This window comes from Eucyclogobius newberryi, unplaced genomic scaffold, assembly GCF_026437365.1.
Source record: "Eucyclogobius newberryi isolate DKJ021-1_F unplaced genomic scaffold, fEucNew1.0.hap1 SCAF_7, whole genome shotgun sequence".
Lineage (NCBI taxonomy): Eukaryota > Metazoa > Chordata > Actinopteri > Gobiiformes > Gobiidae > Eucyclogobius > Eucyclogobius newberryi.
In genome coordinates, this window is record NW_027316389.1 from 14,555,352 (window position 1) to 14,578,594 (window position 23,243).

The 23,243-nt window shown below is 40.0% G+C and overlaps 1 protein-coding gene across 2 annotated transcripts in view; it reads left to right on the top strand.

Annotated features, from left to right (window-relative positions):
* The window catches only part of LOC140348459 (neural-cadherin-like), a 96,951-nt gene that overhangs the window by 37,439 nt on the left and 36,269 nt on the right, over nucleotides 1-23,243 (top strand). For both annotated transcript variants that reach the window (XM_072434395.1, XM_072434396.1), the window contains exons 3-15: nucleotides 483-708; nucleotides 1,531-1,735; nucleotides 5,379-5,490; nucleotides 8,026-8,275; nucleotides 10,416-10,558; nucleotides 11,966-12,138; nucleotides 14,213-14,381; nucleotides 15,487-15,657; nucleotides 16,216-16,388; nucleotides 20,039-20,206; nucleotides 21,383-21,632; nucleotides 21,848-21,975; nucleotides 22,604-22,790. In XM_072434395.1, the coding sequence (XP_072290496.1) occupies nucleotides 483-708; nucleotides 1,531-1,735; nucleotides 5,379-5,490; nucleotides 8,026-8,275; nucleotides 10,416-10,558; nucleotides 11,966-12,138; nucleotides 14,213-14,381; nucleotides 15,487-15,657; nucleotides 16,216-16,388; nucleotides 20,039-20,206; nucleotides 21,383-21,632; nucleotides 21,848-21,975; nucleotides 22,604-22,790 (2,355 nt within the window). The remainder of the gene's footprint in view (nucleotides 1-482; nucleotides 709-1,530; nucleotides 1,736-5,378; nucleotides 5,491-8,025; nucleotides 8,276-10,415; nucleotides 10,559-11,965; nucleotides 12,139-14,212; nucleotides 14,382-15,486; nucleotides 15,658-16,215; nucleotides 16,389-20,038; nucleotides 20,207-21,382; nucleotides 21,633-21,847; nucleotides 21,976-22,603; nucleotides 22,791-23,243) is intronic.

Sequence of the window (23,243 nt, forward strand, 5' to 3'; positions counted from 1 at the left end):
GTGCTTTGTTTTGCAATAGAAAGAAGAGGAAAACAATTAGAATTGTTTTCAGCTACATCAGACAAAAATTGATTTCCTACTTGGACTAATTATCTTCTCTTTGCTCCAGGTAATGCTAATGATCGAGGCTGAATGGCCACATTTGAGCTATCACCATCGGGTCTATGATAAAAGCTTTATTTTTAAACTTCAAAATTACCTTTTTGGCCTTGCAGATTATGAAGTGTTTTGCTGTGTTTATATTTCAGAGCATTTCTTTTGTCTTTCCATTTATTTTCCTCATATGGGTTTTATGTCCCGAGTGCCATAATTTAACCCAACATCTGTGTCTCTTTTGAATCCTTTTTCGAACAGAGCCGAGCATGTCCAGCCCATTTTCACTGGCTAACTATCCCCAGTTAGTATTCACCACAGCGCCTGCAGAGTATTGGATTGGTCTGGATCCAGCACCAGAAAATAACGCCATTGTGTTGTTCCTGTAGGCGGTGACGGCTGCTTTGTAGTGGACAAGAAGACAGGCCAGGTGGCGACCACAGGGCTGGTGCTTCAGAGGGACAGGGAGTACTTGTTAAGCGTGGTGGCTCTTGACGGCATGGGCAGCCGCAGTGCCCCCGCCATGCTCTCGGTGGTGGCAGGAGCCCGGGCGCCGCAGTTCAGTAACACCAGCTTTGTCATCTCCATACCCGAAAACACGCCTGAAGGACAACCGTGAGTCCCACACGAGCACTGAAAACAGCACCGCCAAATATTTCTCGTGGGCAACTATTCATGTAGCTGTCCAGGACTGTGTGACAGCTCTGGCTTAGTAAACAAGAGACGCGGGAAAAAAAACTGTGAATTGTTTGTGTTATGGAAGGATTTTGTCTTAATTAAATAGATATACAGCCTGTCCCGTGTGGTTCTGCTGAGAAACAGTCTTTATTATGGCTTCAGTTGTTGCAATTATCTGACAGTGGCACACACGGAAAAAATGAAATAAAGTAATAAAATAATTGTGTAAATATAACTACTGACAGTTTCCAAACCCTTGACAGATGCTTGGGTGTAGATTTACTCCTATAAACTAATTATTCAGCCGAGGATATAGCTAATAATGTGTTTGTGACAACTAAAACTCAGATGGCTGCGTTTTAATGACCAAAGCAAACACACAGTACATGCATGCTGAGTGTATATAACAAATGTTGCACCTTTTGTGTTGAATATTCATGCGGTCACAGCAGCGCGCTCAAGCATAAATTGCCATATCATTATTGCAATAAGTTGGAGCGTGGCAAGTCTCTCTAAATGCAAAAAAGCAAGCGCTGATATCGGCTTAATAGTATTACATTCTTACACGGCAATGACAAGTGCTGATTGACTGTAGCGTGTGCTCAATGGTCCGTGGAGCAATTGATTTCATTACATCTGCTGATGTCCGGAAAAGAAGATTTCGATTTTAAATAAACACGTTTGCAACTGCAGACAAATATTAAAGCGACTTTTCCCCGCGCTAATCCGCAACCATCTTCTCTTTGTTTGCCTCCGCAGATTCATGGCGGTGGTTGCTGTTTCCTTTCAAAAACAGCCCATCAGCTACAGCCTGTTGATCAATCCCAGCAGCCTTTTCAGCATCAGACAGGAGACGGGCGAGATCAGCTTGACAAGGACTCTGGATTATGAAAGCGATCAGAGGAGATACCTTCTGATGGTGCGAGCCAGCGAGGAGCCTGGGAGTTTAAGCACGGCCACTGAGGTACTTGATCCAAGGAGTAAGCGATCTGTTATTACAGTCCACTTTACTGTAGAGCTGGTTTGATATGGTCACCTCTGTGTCCAATCTGCTGAGAGTGTATTGTTACCTTTTGTATGGAAGTTTTGCTGTGGTAGTTATCAATGCTTTGATTTGTAAAGAATCATACTGTATATGACCCACTTTTTTTTCAATCTACTGTAAAAATGGACAAAGCCACGTTTGATGTTTGTGGTTCCAGTGCAGGCGATATGCAAATGTGTCCACAGTTTGAGGATACACACCCGGATTGAGCACAGTTTCATTCTGATGTTGTTGACGTGGTTTGGCTCTGTTTTAGTCCCGGTTTAGTCCTGGTCTCGTTCATAATAAGTTCCAGGTTTAGTCTGAGTCTTGGTCTTAGTTTGATGTTTGTGCAGGTGTGTAGATGTTACTGTTTTGCCTAGAATATGCATATGAGTATGGCATTAAACTTATCTTATCGTCATGGAGACAAGCAGGCGATATCACCTCAGGGGGTAAAACCATATCCATAACCAGGATTTAGTGTTTTGATATCTGCTCTAGAGGTGGGCAATATATTCAAATGTAGATAATATCATGAACGAAGAGATGCAAAATGTGAAAATGGAGAATATTGTTAATCGTTAAAAAAAAAAAAAACGTTAAAACAAGAACATTTTCCGAGCGCTTCACCATTTGTGTTGGTGCTTCGTCTCGTAATCAGCCCCACAATTCCTCCGGTTTGCAATCTGCGGGGAGAAGCTCCACCTGTCCAGGTCGTCCAAGGGCGCTCATGGAAAGGAGGATTGGGACATCTTGGAGCAGCGAGATCGTACATTTAGTGTCCAACTGCATCTGTGCGTTCCAGAGGAATGGATTGAGTTGCGACGTGCTCCTGTTACACATTGGCACAATGTATAAAAGACAGACCTGGAACTTAGTACAGTAAACCTAGTTACCAAGAACCAAGTGTGTGTGTGTGTGTGTGTGTTTGTGTGTGTGTGTGTGTGTGTGCAGTGTCTGTGTGTCTGTGTGTGTGCGGTGTGTGTGTGTGTGTGTGTGTGTATGTGTGTGTGTGTTTGTGTGTTTGTGTTTGTGTGTTCGTTGTGTGTGTCTGTGTGTCTTTGTGTGTGTGTGTGTGTGTCTGTGTGTGTGCGGTGTGTGTGTGTTTGTGTGTGTGTGTTCGCACGTGTTTGTGTGTGTGTGTGTGTGTTTGTGTGTGTGTTTGTGTGTGTGTGTTTGTATTATGTGTGTGTGTGTGTTTGTGTGTGTGTGTGTGTGTGTGTTTGTGTGTGTGTGTTTGTGTGTGTGTGTGTGTGTTTGTGTGTGTGTGTGTGTGTGTGTTTGTGTGTGTGTGTGTGTGTGTTTGTGTGTGTGTTTGTGTGTGTGTGTTTGTGTGTGTGTGTGTGTTTGTTTGTGTGTGTGTGTTTGTATTAGGTGTGTGTGTGTGTGTGTGTGTGTGTTTGTGTGTGTGTTTGTTTGTGTGTGTGTGTGTTTGTATTAGGTGTTTGTGTGTGTGTGTGTTTGTGTGTTTGTGTGTGTGTGTGTGTGTGTGTTTGTGTGTGTGTGTGTGTGTTTGTGTGTGTGTGTGTTTGTATTAGGTGTTTGTGTGTGTGTGTGTGTGTGTGTTTGTGTGTTTGTGTGTGTGTGTGTGTGTGTTTGTGTGTGTGTGTGTGTGTGTTTGTGTGTGTGTGTGTGTGTGTGTGTGTGTTTGTATTAGGTGTTTGTGTGTGTGTGTGTGTGTGTGTGTTTGTGTGTGTGTGTGTGTGTGTTTGTGTGTGTGTGTGTGTGTGTGTGTTTGTGTGTGTGTGTGTGTGTGTCACTAAACACGAGCACTATTAAAAGTGCTTGACTTTTCCTGCAGATTGTGAACAGATCGCTCTCTTGTGACTTCTCCTGTACAACAATGGATATGAGCGAATTATGTTAAAACGTTAAAATGACAAAAAAAGTAGTTAAGTGCTGCCCAGTGGTCCAGTGGTTAAGGCAGCAGCACATATGCCAGGCTCCATGTGCAGGCGGCTGCAGTGACGTGAGTTTACTGCATGTCCTCCTTCTCTCTCCTTCCCATTTCACGCTCAACTGCCGTGTTTAATAAAGCCTACGGGCAGAAAAAAATTAAGTAGTTAAATGTGAAATGAAAACACTCGTAATAACGTGAACATTTTCTGGTTTTAATGTAACACTATCTTGTTTTACAGTATTGAAAACCCTCAAAAGAATATTAATGCCACACTGGCAGTTCTATGTAATTATAGAGAGACGTTTAATGCAGTGAAACGGTCTACTCCAGGGCAGCTGTGGCTACAGTATTTACTACCCTCAGATGTGGAGTGGCTGAATAATGCAGTGTAACGACTATTTAAGTGTCCAAAAATGTGTTGTATGAATCAAATGCATTATTATTATTATAAAGATCCCATGCAGACAAACAGACCTTCTACACGATAAAGTTACACCTTTAAAGAGTCTTTGCTTGGGGTGACCCTATTCACCCATAACTTACTGTTGTGTCCCTGGGCAAGACACTTCAGTTTAATTCAATTAAATGTATTTTTATAGACAAATATCACAACAGCAGTCGCCTCACAGGGCTTCACACACTGATCACAAAAACATTTCTAGCAGGAAATGTTTGGAAATGAGTTGTTATTTACAGTTCACATGACCTCTCCCAACAGATATGAATTATGACTCTGGACTTGCTGTGATGAATGTCTGAGAGCCTTATAATTCTACCTCGCTTTGAGTTTGCTTTTTGAGATCAATCCTTTTACTGAAAAACTCCAGAAATGCACCCTCTGGAGCGTTTCTTTATCCAAGTCCCCTCAGTCACATGGACTAAGGCAATGTAAGAGAAAATACACATGTTGGATACTTTTCTTTACAGTAGAGAGATCTGCAGCTAATAGAGAAAGTCAACATTGAGGGGGCCGAAGTGATCGCCATGCTGACCTATTGACTCCATAGTGCTGAAGTGAAGTGTTGCTGCAGTGTTTGTCTGCAGAAATGGCACGGCTGAATGAGTTTGAAATGTTAACAAGCCAGCCATGCTTCCCAGTGTGATTGTTTTCGCGATTTGTTTCGCCCTTTTTGCTCCTGTTCCTCTCTCAGCGCTTTTTGTCAAGTGTGATCGAGAAATGATGTGCATAAAATATAGAGCTCAATCCTGGAATTTCATTTGAACGAAACAAGATAAACTATTCATGCATTCTGTGGAATCTAAATTATTGATTTAAAAGATTTTGTTGCTCAATTATCAAGTGAGGCTCTTGTTTTACAATACAGATGTAAGAGAAGGGGGGAAAAAGACTCTTTCTCTGTACTGGGGCGAGAATGGAGAATGGGAAAAACCTATTCCAGCTATTGCAGGACCATTACTCAGCTGTCACTTCACACTTTGCACACAGTGGTGACAGAGGGCTTGTAGGGCACAGTGCGGCTACGGGCCTGAAAACACACATATGCTCTAAACATTTCATTTTTGGACTCCTGACAAGGGAAATAAATTGTGTTGGAATTATTAGCGTTTTTCTTTCTAATGACTTTCTAAAGTTTTTAAGCATCGCTAATATTAAATCACTCTCCTCTACTTTTTCCTCCTCCTTTCCTTCTCCCTTCTCCCTTCTCTCGCTCTAATCAGGTTCAGGTGTTGATAACGGATGAAAACGACTGTGTCCCAGAGTTCCTACAATCCATCTACAGTGTGGATGGTGTCCCCGAGACGGTAACCACGGCAACGTCTTTGCTACAGGGTAAGACTCCCCTGACCCCATATTTCATACCCATCCGTTTCATTGTGAGGAGAAACCAGTTAAAAGGCCACAGATGCATTATGGGGCTGAGGAGCCAGAGCAGCGACTGAGACATTAATTTTAACAACTTACATTTTTATAACGCTCCAGTTTGTGCATCCACTAATAGATCTTTAAAGGAGGATGATAAAACACTCTGTTTTAATGTGCTAAACTAGCTGCTATCTTCATTTGTTTGAAGTTGTAAATGAGCTCAGTGATTTGTGGCAGTGCGTTCTCCTTGTTCATACATAATGCACTGTGCACTTAAAGCCTTGTATTTACCGTGCGTTTTGGCCTCCTACACATTCAAAGGTTAATTTAGGTCAGATTTGAATCTCGTTAGATGTATACTCATTGTAGTTGTGTATCTACTTGACTAATTGTGTTGTGCCATAATCTTAATTAAGGAACGTGTAAAAATGTTTGAAAAAACGACCAATGGAGCACAACATCTTGAAGTCAGGTTCAATTTGTTTCTTTTCCCACAGACTTTTTAATAAATTTTATATTTGGAGTTTAAAGGCACGGCAGAAACTAACGAGTTAAGAGCTAACTATTGTCTGTGATGCACTCGTTTTTGCTACAAATAACATTTCAAAACTAAAAGTTGACCAAATGATTTTTAAAATGTATTAATGCTCATCATTACTGCATAAATAAGAAATGAGAAGAGTATACTGGAAAATTAATGGGAATTTTACTTCTGGAACTCGAGAAATGGGAAGGACATTGATGCCCAGACTTGTGCAGATTTGTTCATAATCTTGGGAAACAGAAAACTTGATTGATTATTGTTCAAATTCTGCTAAAAAAAAGTTTTTATCAAGTTACTGCATACAGTGTTTAATTTACTAATTTTGAAAGACAAAGATTCCTAAAGCTGTCAATCCAAGGAAGTGTGATCATTTGAGAGCATCTTGTTAACTCTTATTTTAAGCTGTAATTACCACTGCATCCAAGATGGTGGTGCTCAGAATAGATCAGAATGTACCTCATCAGCATTTCACCGAGATGTGGAGTCCCAAATTGACTGCAGCCTGGGGCACAACCACAATACAAAGTACATAAAATTCAAATCATCATGTGCAAACCCCCCAAAACATGCTCGAGTTTGAGAGAATTGTCATTCCATGTTAGTTTTTGTCAAATGTCCTTGCACCACGGTGACACCTGTCCCCAGTGGGCTTGCTTAGGTGATCCATGGGTATCACTAGCTGGGAATGGTGAGAAAAATGGAACAAATCTTATCTGAAAAACAGTTTTGTATACAAAGCCTGCAGCGGCAAAAGAGTTGGCACAGTAGCACAAGCAGTGGGGGAAAAGACAGCCAACATGAATGTGTAAAAAACAAAGCAAGAAGTACAATGGAAAAAAGAAAGCAGGAGATGGACCAGAGGTGCTGAAGAGTGGGTGAAGCATTTGTATAAACTCTGTCAATGCCACAGCGTGAACATGTCACGTTAACAAACACATGATTATCTCATTTAGTTTGCTGAGCTAATTTTGGCAAGAAATTAAAAATTAGTTTTAGTCTTAGTCTTTGACTAAAATTATTTTAGTTTGTAGTGATTTAGTCAAGAAATTAGCTTTTGTTGACACAATGTCTTGCTAATTTAGAAAACGTAATACATAGTTTGAGTCAAACAGGCAGCGTCTGTAACTGTTTATCTGTAAACCAGCTGTACTGCTCATGTGGTAAAAAAGAGCAGAAGAAACCACTTCCATTCACACTTACATAAGTATTGAAATACATTAGCAGGTTGAGTTGCTAAATGAAAATGTGATCAACCTTCCTCTGCTGCTACAATAGCCCAGATCAATTCTATATTTTCCATATTGTAGATACATGAGCATTTTTATATTCCCTCTTTTTCTTAACCAATTCTGTCCATATTTGCATTGTAGATAATTCAGAAATACTAAATAATTTCCCCTACCAGGTTTGGAATAATATTAGAAGATATTGGAAAAAGAATAAAGCATTGGGATGCACGGAATGGAGCGAGTTATGCTAGACACAGAGGAAATAAATACATCAAATGAAAAGGGTTATGAGCAAGACGGTCTGTTCTCTGGAGTGAAATGTCTAGAAATGACTTAAATTAGCTTTACAAATATGATTGTTGGTTTAAGTCGCAGAAGAATCTATGTAAGAAATGAAAGGGTATAGTTTGCTAAGTGTAATTACAATAGAATAAGAAGGATTACAAAAACACCTTCAGTGAGAATATACAACTCGTTTGCACCAGTGTTTCTTTTTGCTGTCTTTAAACTCGTGTTACCAAATGATAGCAATAATTCTGGACTGCACCGTGCAGTTTGCGTGCATGTAATTGTGGCTGTCAAAGCTTATGATCTATGGCATGTTTAGTAGGGCCATGAAGAGATAATGATCCACGCAGATGTCAACATATTCATCAGTTGCTGCCATCTCATCAGCTCGTTTTGATTAAGTGTTAATTGATGGCCCGTGTGTGTTGACTCTCTTGGCAGTGCTGGCCACGGACTGTGACTCGGGGTTAAACGCGGAGCTCACCTACTACACCCTCAGCCCGGATTTTAGTATCTCGCCTCATGGGACGGTCTTTCCTGCGGGCCGGCTGGACTACGAGAGGCCAAACCATCTGTATGAGTTTGTGGTGATGGCAGTGGACAGCGGGGACGAGCCTCATTCTGGCACAACCACGGTCCGAGTGCGGATGGCCAATGTCAACGACGAAGCCCCGGAGTTTTCTCAGCCAGTGTGAGCATCCCGTAGTTCATAATTGATAATAATTATGAATGATATATATATATATATAATTTTTTTCTTCATGTATATATTTATTCCTAGTGCTCATGTTTTAAAATAGAATGTCAAAGTAGAAGTATTGATACTAATCATGAAGTGTCACTATTTTATACGCCATCTAGAAGGTACTTGCATGACATAGTTACATCACACAGCAGACCTGTATTCCTCTGAGCCATTCATCACTACAGTATCTGAGGCTGGCAGTCCTGCCAGGAATAGAGGCCAACTTGCGTCAACACTGCTCTAGTAAAAGCACTATGGCTGAGGAAAATGCAGTGTTCATTTAGTGGTTGAATCACCACCATCTGGTATCAAAACATTTGTTAAAGACTTCACACCCATGATAATAATGTGACACTGTTACTTTGGGAGCATATTTTCAGTGCTTTAGTTAGAACAGTGTAATAAACATTCACAGCTTTCCTCTGGGTTTATTTTGGTCGTTGTTGAGGTATGCAGTGAAATGACATGCGGATGCAATCCACTGTGTCCTGGACCGCCTTTTTGGCAATGCCTACGTGAGCGGGTGGACAGAAACTGTCACAATGGCTCCACTGCATTTATTCTCCAAAATGAGTAAGAAGCTTGTCCTGTCAGTCAAGTTCTACTGACCTTCAGAGAAAAGCATTGCAAACCTCTCTCTGCTACTTGTCTTGAGAGTGCTGTCAGGTGTCAGTCTCGGTGGGTGGGTAGACAAAGAGCTAAACAAACCAGCCTACAGAGGTGCAGATGTGGTGAGACAAACAGTAAACTGGCAAACAAAACACGGGTGCAGGACAAGCGAGTGAAGAATACTAAAATAAAAGAGGCTTGTAGACAGGAGAAGAGACAGCCAGTCAGATATGCAGATAAAGCAGGCATGCTGTCGGCAGCTGGACAAATCCAGCTTCCAAACCAGTAGACAGCTATTTAGAAATGCAGGCATATTGCCAGCCAAGGTGTGTAGTGTGCATTGTCAAGCTATGCCTTATTGAGATGTAGGTAAGGAGTAAGGTGCATGATCCAGCAAGTTGGCAGACAAGTGTAGTGAAGAGAGGCTGAAATTTGGGGAGTCGTTTGTCTTTTTAGCAATTTAGCGAGACTAATTGAGACACTGGTGCATGTGAAGGAGACAGGATGACACTCATGACATGTCTGCTCACATTTCAACAAGTTGTATCGAGGCAAAAAAGGAGACTCAAGTTCCTACTGAAATGCAAATTAGCAGACATTCAGGACACAGACTTTGAGAATAACTTCACAGTTCACTGCGATGTGGGAAGAGATGCCCGAGGAGGTAAAGCCTGGGGAGTCTATATGTTTCATCCCGCGGAGCTGTGGAGAAGTGGCCTCTGAGCCGAGTGACAGATTACAGGTCACTGATGTTGCCACGGAGACTGCAGCGGCTGGCCGAGATGAATCACCCATCAGCGTTCTTCTGTAAACCATCAATCACCTCTGACTTCTCACCACAGACACCGGCCCCCTCCCTCCGGGTCCTCGCACCTCCCCGCGACACACATAGACTCCCAGATTAACACAATCCAGTCTGGAATCACACAGGGAAAGAGTTCTGCTGACGAATCAAGTGGAAGTGTCTCAAGGAACGCCCCCCGCCCTCCCGTTTTTACCCACGCTCTTCTCTCCGTCGATCTATCCTCTTTTATAACTCCCACATATCACTTAACCTGTCTCATCACTGTCTGCCTACTTTTTTGTCATCTGCTACTCTCTGTCCTTTAACTCTGCTTTCTATTTCTCTTCATCTTACTGTCATCCAAGTCTTGCAGTTCATCACCACCCTCTTCGTCCCTTTAACCCCAGTGGTATATCTGTCTCTTGTGTCTTGCCCGGGCATCTCACTGCCCAGCGCCTCAGAGCAAGCAAATCACTGTTGACATTTTAAAAGGCACTGGATCAAATGGGCCACAGAGGACTGGGAACATGGAAACACCATTTGTTCAATGGCTTCAATATCCCCGTAGACATAATCATTTGTCTGTGCCCCGGCCAGTTAAGCGTATAGGATAAGTCATACAATATTTACAAGAAAAATCCACAACTATGAGTCTGACTTTGTTCTAATGTATTGTATTATGCTGTTTTGCAGATATCGAACGTTTGTTTCGGAGGATGCTGGTCCCAACACACTCGTTGCCACTGTCCTGGCCAAAGACCCAGATGGCGATGGTATAATCTACTCCATAACGGCGGGCAATGAGGAGGGAAATTTCATCATCGACAGCCAGAAAGGTGATACTTCTTAATTTCCAAGCTCCCCATTTATGCTTTACATTGCAGTCTGTGTAATTGACAGGCCTTCCATCAAATAACACATTCAATTTCCCTTAATACTTTTTTGCTTCAGTGTTACACAATGGACGTCCTCTACTTTCAAAGTCAAAGTGCAAAGATATTGATGTTGATATTAAAAGCCATAATTTCCAAACAGGCACTGTCCTCATGTTATTGGAGGTCATAAATATGACCTATAATGTTATTTTGGTTCTTTTCAGCTGTAGTAGCAGGTGCTGGTGAGAATGACTACCATGTTTCTTGGCTTTCGAGCATTTGGTGACTGCAGAGTTTATCTTTTTTATTTACCCTTTGATCCGAAACCAGTGGCAATCACTGTGACATTTGTCACCCAACCCTTTCAATTCAATTTCACAACAACTGCTCTATCATAGCTCACAATCTTCAGGCTGTGCTCTGCCAGCTCCTCTTTCTTTTGTGTCGTCTTTTCATATTCCTTTATATTCTTTCTGTGGCTGCTTGGTGCTAGAAATGCTAAGGTAGATATCCTTTGGGTGCAAAAGACTGCAATATGGCTACCAACTTGCTGTTTATGCAAAAGGTGCACCAGTCCAGTGAATAGATGCCTCTCATTTGTAAACAAGGCTGACATTTAAGCTTGGGGAATTACATTGTGTGTACCAACGTCCACTTATTTTTATGTAGTGGTGCAGTGATGTCAACAACCTGCTATGTCATTAGGACTAGTCTCCTTTTCTGCTTGTTGGGCAGGAAGCTCAAACTAGAGTGGGATGCGATCAGTCACATGTGCGTTGTAGTATCTTTAATCGAGAGCAGTGAAAGAGATTAACAAAAGCATGAATAAAACCCTCCACTTCAGTGAATTCTCTCATCCTCACGAGTTACTTACAGACCTGCTGCAACCTCTGATGTTTTATATTAGTGTTGAGGAGAAAGATGTTGAATCAGATCCTGCATTCTTTTATCCCACATGTGATCTTGACTGTTAACATGAAAGTAAACAAAGAGGCTGCAGAAGAACAGTTAATAGGCATCTTCAGCTCTGTCAACCCTACACACGTATTACTCATGTTTGCCTTCAACAACTTGACCTGGACAGGGTCTTTAGAGGAGAGCATGCAATTATTCGATTAAAGAAATGACAAAATCACCACTGTGAAATTGCTTTTCTGGATTTGCAAGTGCATATCAGATTTATTTAGATTTTTTTGGCTTTTTTTGTTGACTTCTAAGGTGAATTTTCTCCATCTTCTATCACATTCTCAACCAGCTTTCGTATTTATAGCATTGCCCGCAACAAGCAAAGTGGCAATAATATCATGCTTAATAGTGAATGAAATTGTGTTTTATTGTGTGTGGTTTAACGGCTGCCTGATCTTGTAGGGTTGATTCGCCTCCGCTCCAGTCCCCTTCCAAAGCTTCAAGGCCTGGAATATGTGCTGAATGTAACTGCCACAGATGACAACGCGTCAGGCGGCCCACACTCTCTCTCCTCCGCCGCCCGTGTCATCGTCGGCGTGGACGATGTCAACAACAACAAACCCGTTTTTGAAGAGGTAAGAAGGTCTTGAACGACTTAAGACAAGGTACTTCACTTTTCTAATGCAGTATTGATCTGTTTCTTAATTCACACGTGACTGGAAAACATGTCATAGTCATAATTAATCCATTTTGTACTTCTTACATTACTTCCATGAGTCCGTCAGGAACTATAAAAGCCTTCAAAATGTTAATTCTCAGTTATGCAAAATATAACTTCACTGCTCTAGTCAAGAGTCAAGCCTACTTTGAAGATGACCCACTCAATTCCTTTTAACATTGTGAAGCAAATGTATTTGATGTCGCACTAATATAATGTCTTCCCTAGCGTGAATTATTTCCATTAATTACCATTATTTCAATATAAGCAACCTCATTTTATCATGCGAAAGTGTGAAATAATTGCCCCTCTGTGTTTAAAGAAGTAAAAATAACATAATGGCAGGAAGCTACTGTCATACTCTTGATGTAGCGTCCACAGCTAAGCCGAATGTATGGACTTCTTCTGTCAGTTAAAACGATGCCCACTGGATCACTGGATGCCCTATATACTTCTATTTCTTAGCACAATGGCAGGTCATATGTAACTGGGCAAAGTTTGTTAACCTGAATGAAACAAAGAGCACTATATATTGTTTCAGCTATTAACACAATGGCAGGTCATATGTAACTGGGCAAAGTTTGTTCAACCAAATGAGAAAAAAAAAAGTATGTCTGAATCAATCCTAAGTAGCTATTATTTTGTCTTTTTTAACCTCACTATCAAAAATCGAGTTTGAATTGTTGGTATAGTGACAACTCTAAATGCTATTGCTTGGCTGGTCTGCCCTGTGTCTTGTTAATCATCTACATTAACGGTCAACGAATCCTAAAAGCTCCTGGGTTTCTCTTAAAACCCACACCACAGTTTTTACAAGTAAGAATGCTGCTTCCAGGTGCTTAAGTATTTCTCGAGGAAAATCTTGTCTTTTGTTTTTAGGGGACATTTGTCAAATTTTCATAAAGGAGATGGCAGCTGCACGTTGCAATGGAAAGACAACTCTGATTTGTAAAAACATCTGTATAACCATTCAATCCATTCTGAACCGAGGCTTTTATTATGGTTTTGTTTTGTTGCACAGTCATACTATAATACCTGACAGTTTCTTGTTTTGCCCCATTCCATCCCCTCCCCTTCTCCCAAAACACACGCTCACTGAATATTGTTACATTTTGTCTCCCATCCGCCTTTCTGTGCTCTCTTTTTATTTCTTTAATTCTCACACGCTTTGCCACTCCGAACGCATTTGTCCCAGTGTTCTCATTTCCTTGGCCTGCGCCTTCTCTCTCGTTCTCTCCCTCCTTCTCCCTTTCACTCGCTCTCTCTCTCTGTTTTCCCATGAGTTCTGATTAGCCTGCACACCCACTCTATCTTTAGGCGTTCCATCGGGATTTCAATTAATTCACCACCAAAAAAGTGTAATATCATCACAATACACCATATACCTGTTTAATTAACTTCCCTCTTAATTGGACTTGGCCATGAGGCGCGCACGTGTGGATTTAGGCCGGGTCGCGTGTCTCGCTGTCCTCTGACAAGATGCGCACAACCACCGACCATATATTGGAGATTATCTGATGAATATGAATAAAGAAAATATAGGCCGCATAAGCTAAGCCTCTGCCCTGCTTGATGGGTCTTGATATTTTTGCACTGCTTTGATCCAGTTCCCTTGGTTTCCCCCAGCGTGCATCTGCTCCTCCTCCTCGCATTGTTTTCCATATTTCATGGTCATTCTGTTGGAGGAATCGCGAGCATTTATATCTGATTACACAAACGCAGCACTGAAGAGGGCAGCGGCTTTTATACTGGAGCGCATGTTCATTAGAGGGAATGTATTGGGTTCCTGACTCAAACAAAGCTGCTCACTTCAGTCTCTTCAAAGGGGTTCGGGATTTGCGCATTCTTGTTAAATCTTGTTCTCATTAGCGTTAAATGTCCCGATGATGCTTTCCCGTGTTGTAGCGGTGCTTTTTATATTGTCTTTTCTTCCACTTCCCAACTCTCCCCTCCCCTTACTGTGTCTTTGCTCTTCCTTTTCTCTATCTCAGTGCCAGCAGTATCGTGAGCAGGCCATGGTGCAAGAGAACCAGCCAACAGGGACGTTTGTGTTGCAAGTGCATGCCGTGGATGCAGATGAGGGAGCAAATGGAAAAGTCAAATACGGCTTAATGCACAGAGACAGTGCAATGGCTGCATTCAGAATAAACCCAGAAACAGGTATTATTCAAAGACCTCAGTCGCAGATACTACTTTATCTAACTTCAGGGACGTTTATTATCATCACAATAATGCCACTTATTTACGTATTCAGATGATATTGTGGCAATCAAAAGAGTTTTTAAACATGTCTATTATCATTGGTTGAGGTTTAAGTGTTTGTTATAGATGATATACTCAATAATGATATTTTTTAATTAAATAATTTTATATTTGATCATCCGCTCACCTAAAACGGCAAATCTCTCCATGCTCATACGTGTTTATTATGGAATTTCTGGAATCTGATAGAACTATTCTGTGTTATCCATCAGTTTAGCTAAAGCTTTATAAAGTCGAGATTCTCAGACCATCGCAGTTTCGTGAGTTCGATTCCTGACTCAACACTGCATGTCCTCCCTTCTCTCATTCTCCATTTCACTCTGCAATTAAGATAGCCTTTATTTGTCCACACAATGGGGAAACTTTCCTGTCAATAAAGCCTACGGCAACAAAATCTTAAAAAATGGAAGTTGAAATGTCTTGATTTTAAAATAATTGTCCAGATAGAGATACATTACCATACTCCATTAAAAGTATAAACCTTTCTCTACCACCCGAAAGAACATTATTGCAATGAATTAATCTTCTTGCGATGTATACAGTTCATGCATAATATTAGTCTTAAAAGCATCAAATGAATTGAAATGGTAAAATGTTATTATGTATCATCATGAGCTAATGTTAATAACGAGCCAATGTTTTAATAGGCTTATTTTATGTGTTTTATTGTTGTGTGCACCTGCCATGGGACTGCAGATGGAAAGCACCAGTAGCTAAATCTTATTTTGCAAGAATAATAGATTCGTACAAGATTCCTGGCAAATAAAGACTAAAGCAAACAAAATATCTTAATATGATAGAAATTACGTTATATTATATTGTGCAGCTCTATTTATTTCATCCCTTGGTGGAAACATATGCTGTGTTTTGTTTACCAGTTACAGCTGCATTACAGATAAATATGTTATGGATGTGTTAATGCTTTCTCATTAGGGGAATTTCATGTTTATGGAGCATGTGTGTTAGGTGGGAATCGTAACTGCTGATACTCGTGTATTTACAGGAGAGATTGTGACAGCCAGACGTTTTGACAGGGAGCGCCAGAGAGAGTATTCAATTACAGTAACAGCAACAGACTGGGCCGAGGAGCCGCTCATTGGCATCTGCACGCTCACCATCCAAATACTCGACCAGAATGATAATAGCCCCAAGTTTGAGAATCTGCGCTACGAGTGTAAGTGGTGGACAGTGATTATGCATGCGGTTACGGGCTTCAGACTGACTCATAAGTGACACCGGAGAAAGCTCTCCAGCAAACAGGGTTCAGATTCATTTAAAGTTAAATGCCCCTTTCATTTTGGTCATTTAGCTTTATTGGGCATGTGTTGAATGTGTGATCCCTGTAAATATGCCTTAATTATGTCTAGAGGAAAATATGTGGCAGTAGCTTATTAGATAATGATCATTTCTGCCTCTAAAAAAGTAACCTCTGGTCAGGAACATTGTGTTTGTATAGCGAATATCAAACATATTGTGGAAGGAAGATTGTATTTCCTTTATACAAATTGGTTTGACAAAAACATTGTAATAATGTGTTATAACTACAGAAAGGATGCTTATCTTAAAGCTGCCATGCAATGAAAACTTAATGAGAACATTGCAAAATAAATGTATACAAAAATTAAGTTGTTTTTTGAAGCTCTTTCAGTTCATCTGTTTATTAACAACAGAACCTCATTTCATTTATGGTCACAAATAACTCATTCTAAAATATGAATTGTAACCCTTTCAGACTTCTTGAGAGAGGACACGTTGGTGGGGACCAGCTTCTTGCGCGTTGCTGCTCATGACGATGATTTTGGCACCCATGCAGCCATCACTTACTCCATGTCGCTGGAGCTGCCCGAGTATCTGCAGGTCAACCCACTCACGGGATGGGTGTTCGTTAACCAGCCCATCTCACAGGTCTGTGCCCACTTCAGTCTTTTTTTAAATGAAATAAATCAGTTTTGTATATATATATTACAGAACAGAAACTGCACAAAAAACATAATACAACCGGGTAGAGAACAGGATTTTCTTTTTAAATGTCAAAAGAAAAGAAAATTAAGGCAAATATTTTCTACAGTAAACGTCCCAGTTGGTCAAAAGTCTGTGAAATTTTCAAATTAAGAATGATTAAACGAGAAGAGTGTTTTTTTTTAATTCCATGTATATCAGTTATAATTTGAGTCCAGTGCTATACTCTTCACACTAACACACATCTACACACATACAGTGTGTATCATGTGTTAGTCTGTGGGTCTGTGTTAACAAAACTAATGAATGATCCATCTCTGTGCGTCTGCTCCTCCCAATCTGGGCTGTGCATACTCCCAGAGGTACTGCATATGAAGGGAACACTGAGAGAAGATGTAGCGGGTCCAATTCAGGCTAAAACAACTGATTAAAAATAGATTCTCACAGCTTTGGATTCCAGTGGACACATTTGATAATGGCAGCCAAGTGGGTCTATATATAGCCTATGCCTGGAGTATTTACACTCAAAAATGTGAATTTTGACCTTAAATTTAAATTATGTTTTATTTTGTTTCCATTTTGTGGATCCAAAGACATTTATTTGATTTTTAAAACAGTTTGAAATCTCCATTTATTATTGAATATTTATTTTAAAAAAAGGGTGACAACCTTGGTTAACCTTTAATTTAATCTAGAATGTGATTTGTTGATACGTAATACCATATACCAACACATTTGATTTAATTGCAGCTTTTAAATGTTAATGAAAAAAATAATAATTCTGTGTTGTTCTTAAGTATCTGCATGTTACAGTATAGTTACTTAAAAACATTAGATAGATACACTATATACCACAGCACACTGCATCTAACTGCATCCAAGAAGGGAACATCAAATACTAGAACGAAACGTAACTAGTAATAAGTGATAAAAGCAGGATGTTTTCTTGTCTTTTAGCACACACTCACTCACAGTGGATTCTCTAAATGACAATCCACGGCACAAATCTTTTTTAAGTTACAAAAACGACAGAAATGTTTAGCTTAACCTCGCCCTTTCCCGGGCCCCTCGTCAGATCTCCCCCGCTCCCTCTCTCTCTCTTCACAAGAGAACATTTACACTATTACAGGAATAAGAAAAACACATTTTACCACATGTACTGTTTTGGAAAGAATATGTATTACCCATTTTTAGCTTTTTTAAATATATTTTAAATTAAAATGTGCTATATATATTTAGATAAATAATGAAATAAAACTAAATTAATTATCTTTGCACTTTTGGTATAACTATTATGTTTATGTTCTTTTCAATGCACATGGATTTTAATTTGGGTTACACACTATTAATGCTCAATTAACAGTGGAGTATTGGGATAACTCAAAATATAAGCTGATTAACGTGTTTTAACTAGTTAGAAACTGGTCAAAACTAGATTTAAAACTAGTTAAGTCACAATTTTAATGTGGTGTTTGGTCAAGTCTGAACGCACCCTAAAGAACAGGAAAATAAAGTGGCATGTTAACCCACATCCACATTCAACTTCACATTCTAGTGACTTTCCGCTGGCGTGTCCTTTTGTGGATTAGTCAAAGGTTGAGTGGTAATTCATGTCATTGATTCAAACCCTTTAGAAGATGTGCATTTTCTCCTCAAGCAGCACTCGTCTTCAACACTTAGTGTCATGTAAAAAGTGAAAACCTGTTCTGGCTCTATAGTCGTCTGTATAATTTAACACAGTTCTTTGACTACTAGTTTGAACAGCATCACCATCTTTTGCAAAATTAAAGTCAGATGACCCAAGAGTGTTAAAGTGTATTTCACTGTCGGGTTAAATAGTAATTAGATTAAAAGATGGGTTACAGTCACATCATGGGAAATCTTTACATTACTATGTCAGAGTTAAGCTCCATAAAGATGTGTGAGTCGAGCATTTCTGTCTGATGTCCAAGTTATAAGTAGATACAGTTATTCTGGTCCTATATAGTTCAGCTGTACTGTATTTCTGTTGGAATTTGCCCTAAGGAAAAACCTATATACCTATCGACAGCCATAAAGTCCTTCCGTAATTTGCTTTAAATCAGTTCTTGGGGCATATTCTGTGGTTTCAAACTCTGAGGGTGAGAAGAAAAAAAGAAAAAAAGCAGTTTTAAAGTAAAGTGGGAATCCTTTTATCTGACGGCTGCAGCACAATAATAGAATGACTGCAATTTGCATTGATAGAATACAGTTCATGGGTGAACCTTACAACTGAATTACTATTTGGCCATTACAATAAGTCACACACTGAGGGCTGTGGCAGTAAAATGCAATTACCTTCAGCAGGCCAAAAGGCACATTATTATTTTTTTGGTCTCTTTTCCTCTTGATGTGAGCCTTATGATGATGTTTTACATTGTCTAATTAAGATAAACAAAACATACCCTAATGGCCTCTTAAGAAAATGTGCAGCTTCCCTGCAGTGTCCACTTTAATGATCTCAAATTTGTCAAGCACGGTTCATATCAGTTTGTTTACGCAACAAAAGAAATGTCTGGATATGAATTAAATGTCGTCATTTTTACATCACACTGGGCTAATAAAATTCACTAAAAGCATTTAATTCATTGTTTGCCATAAAAAGTACTGGATCCGATCTTGTATCCTTAAGATACAAGAGTTATCTTGTTTTTGTTTATAGGAGATCTTCTACTGAAAGTGTTTTTCAGACTTCCTATAAGTGATCTGTTCTTTTCTTCTGTATCTACCTCTGTATCTTCCTGCGTTGTATCAATGAAATTTCCCCATGTGGGACAATCAAGGATTATCTTATCTTATCTGATCTTATTAACATAGCTTGGCTTGGTATAACAGAACATTCAAATCACCCTAATGCAAACATGCTTATTGTACTCGACACACTACATTCTAAGTGGGCAAGAGCATAGGTTATAATGATCGTGGAGGAGAAGTATTCAGTGTTAAACCCAGTCACTCACTGCACTTCAGGGGGCAGAAGATGTGCTGAGGCAAGCCCAGAAGGGAAAGACTGAAAGAAAAGATGTATGCATATTTATTATACATTTATTTATTATTTGTTCTGTATACATCTCAGAAAACAAATCTACATGAGTTACTATTTAGTGCACTATATAGTTTCATCTCACTAAATGCATTGCTAACTGTACTACTTTTATGTTCACATTTCAATTTGCATTACTATTCTTCTAATTAATTGGGAGGATTAAGAGAAAAACGTAATTATTCACATCACAATAGTTTAATCATAAGAACTGAAAAAAAAAATGTTATAAGATGCAAACTTGTCATTCTCTGATCCCTCCTTCCCTCACACATTCCTTTTAAATCAGTTTTCTCTTTCTAAATCTATCTAATGCTTTTTAGTCTGTCTGATTTGGTTTCACTCTGTCTATGTAACTATAAGCTGGCCACATACTGGACACAATTGTAAATATTTGTGAGATAATTATGTTTCTATATTTCTCACGCAATAATTGTATGAGATTATGACACACCTTCTAACAAGTTGTGACACAGTAATCCTCAGTCTTCTTCAACAAAACGCCGTACTGACTGGAGCACTGTTGTTTCTGCAGAGGGCCTACATCACCAGAGAAATCGTGGCTACAGATGGAGGAAACCGTAGCTCGTCGGTGGAGCTGGCTGTTACCATTACCAACGTAAAGAACCAGCCTCCTCAGTGGGAGCAGGACAGCTATTATGTGACGATACCCGAGAACACCGCCAGAGACACGCCCATAGCCGTAAGACCTGTGCTTCAATTCACAACCATTTTGTTTCCTCACCTTTTCTTAACAAATTAACAATGTTTGTCTTATTCTGAAATGGTGTTGTCTTTGTATGCTATAAATACGCATAAAAAACACCTAAAACACATAAATGTGTCTTGTCTTGGCAGAGTCCAAAAGTTGGTTATACTGTGTTCATTTAATCCTGTCGGTATTATATTTGATTGGATTGCATGTCAAAGGCAACTTTCACAACTTCATCTAATTCAATTTTTTCCTTTGATGTGAAAACTGTATTCATGTCGATTATATTTCATAAAAGTTTTTCTCTAAAGTCTCTGCAAGTGGATTTTTGGGCAGACAGAGACAGTTATATCAGTGGAAAGACATCAGTCTGACTGTGGCTTTCAGTTGATCTGTTATATTCAAGGAATGCAGAACTTAATACAAGGCGAAATACAAATATACAGCTTCATACATTCTATGATATGCTCGTCATACTCTTACATATTTAGCTCAAATGTTTCTGCTTGTCCCTGAAAAGTGAGATTCTCTCCCTCAATAGTAAAATAAAATCAATATTTTGACCTAAAGTTATTCATTTAGGTCTTTACTTTGCCTCAGAACATTTTGGACTGCAAATGTTAGTTTTTGAAATTCTTTTTTTTAAATGTTTTTTATGATAAAACTAACTAGTAGATTTTTATAGTAATCTCAGAATTTTTTATTTTACTATTTAACGCTTCATTACCCAACTTTAATTTAAAACATTGGTCAATTTTTTTTTTTTTATCTAAAATTTAAAACCACGAAAGTGTTCAAATGAGACTAAAACGAGAATCCTACATTACTTTTCATAAAGCCCAGAGTCTTAACTAATTTAAACTTGTTTTGAACTACTCAGCCATGGGAGGGCGCTGTTAAAATACTCATATATTGTTTGTTATTGTTAGCGCCCCCATGGAAGACAATAGCACCCCCTTAGCCCAAATGTCTGGCGCCGCCCCTGTGCAAGGGGAGTCAATCAAATGAATTTTCAAAGCTACATGGGCTTAGGCTGAGAAAAAGTAGATCCAAGAGCTTTACCCTGTGATCCCCGTGTTTGCTCAGTTCAGTTTTATACTCATAATATATGCATTTGTCTTTTCTTCAACGCTGCGTTATGCAAAACCCCATCTGTTGCTTTCCTAGACCATCAAGGCAAGCTCTCAGCTGGGCGACCCAAGGGTGACCTACAACTTGGAAGATGGGATGGTTCCAGAAACTAATATGCCAGTTCGTTTTTACCTTTCTCCAAACCGGGAAGACGGGTCAGCCTCCATTTTGGTGTCAGAACCACTGGATTATGAGACTACACCATTTTTTTCTTTGAGAGTACGAGCTCAGAATGTGGCAGCCGTCCCTCTCGCGGCTTTCACCATAGTTTATGTCAACATCACAGGTACTTTAGTAACTCAATATGTAGCTGTTTCTTTGTGGTACATTTGTAGTATAATAAGTCTGACTTGTATAAATTGAAGGGCGCTAACAGTTCAGGTTAGCAATTAAACTGTTAGAGAACCAGGTACTGCTTTTGAATGTCCCCCACGTTTGCAGAAAGCTGTATTTCTCAATTGAGCAGTTTTCCTCATGCTAAATAATTGTCTTGCATTCTAGATGTCAATGACAATGTGCCGTTTTTCACGTCCTCCATCTACGAGGCCTCAGTGACAGAAGGGGCTCAGATTGGAATGTCGGTGCTGCAGGTGTCTGCCTTTGACAAAGACCTGGGACTGAATGGAGAGGTTTGTGCTCATATTTCCATTATGCACTTGTTTTTCAAACCATTCAGTCACACATAAGCATTGTCTTTGTCTGGCTCAACCCTTGTTGTCTTGTCACAAAGCACATTGTAGATTGCCAAACCATAATGGCTTCTTGTGGGAAGCTATTGTTCAGAGTTGATGTTTGAATGCCTGTATACTGCCCGAACAAACTCTATTATTTTGAAGGACCGTCTTTAGCTTTGATTAAAGCACACGGCATGAGAAGCCACTCACTGCATTAGCTGGTTGCTTAGTTGATGGTGTAGATTACACTTTGTAGTGTTCAGATGGCCGTGATTGCCAGATTAGCCAAACTGAGAAACGCATTGTCCATAATATGGACAATGCGTTTCTCAGTTATTCTCAGTTTCTCAGTTCTCATTATGTATCAAAACAAACATGGCTGCTTACCAGAAAAAGATAATGATATACCACAGAGGATTTAAAACATCGCAGACTTTTACAGAATCAATGAACAACGTTATAAATGCTGTCTGCATATTCTCTGCATATTCCAAAACACCAGAACTCCAGCCAAGCTTGAGACATTTGGAGAAGCGCTAAGACTGATGCATTTCATTTTTGATCCGTCTCTTGTGTTCCACAGATCACTTATACTTTACTGAGTGACAGCAGTGGTGACCACAGTCTGTTTCGTGTGGACCCTGTACTAGGAATCATCTACACAGAGGCAGTATTTGATCGTGAGGCCCGCGGCTCCTATCTTTTGGAGGTACAGTCTGAAGATGGACAGGAGTCGGCGCGCCCTGGGAAAAACAAGCAACCCAATTCAGGTACTCCATATTTTAAAGGTGCCATAACATGCTTTTTTCACGTTTCTTAGTCTATCCTAAGTGTATAATTGATAATAATAAGGGTTGTGCAACACCCTTAACATAATAGTTAAGAAATATCACCCTGACCTTGAACCCCCTCACCAACCCGGAAATGCAAACGGCTTGGTTTGATATTCGCCCCCACCCTTGTGAAGAGCGATCTGGCTCCCCCGCCCAACCCGTGACGTAGTCTCAGAGAGCGTGTGTGCCCCCCACAGCTGTTAGCTCCGCCGTGCACCGCTCCTGCCGCGCGAGTGAGTGACAAACGATAGAACTTCAGATCAACATTACTTTGAGCCTATATAAGGGGGAGGGGGAGGAGGGATGGTGACGCGTGCTTGCCCTTATGACGCGGTCTTGCACCACCCCCCGTTAGTTTGGAGATTCGAGGAAAGGATATAGTCTGTTCTG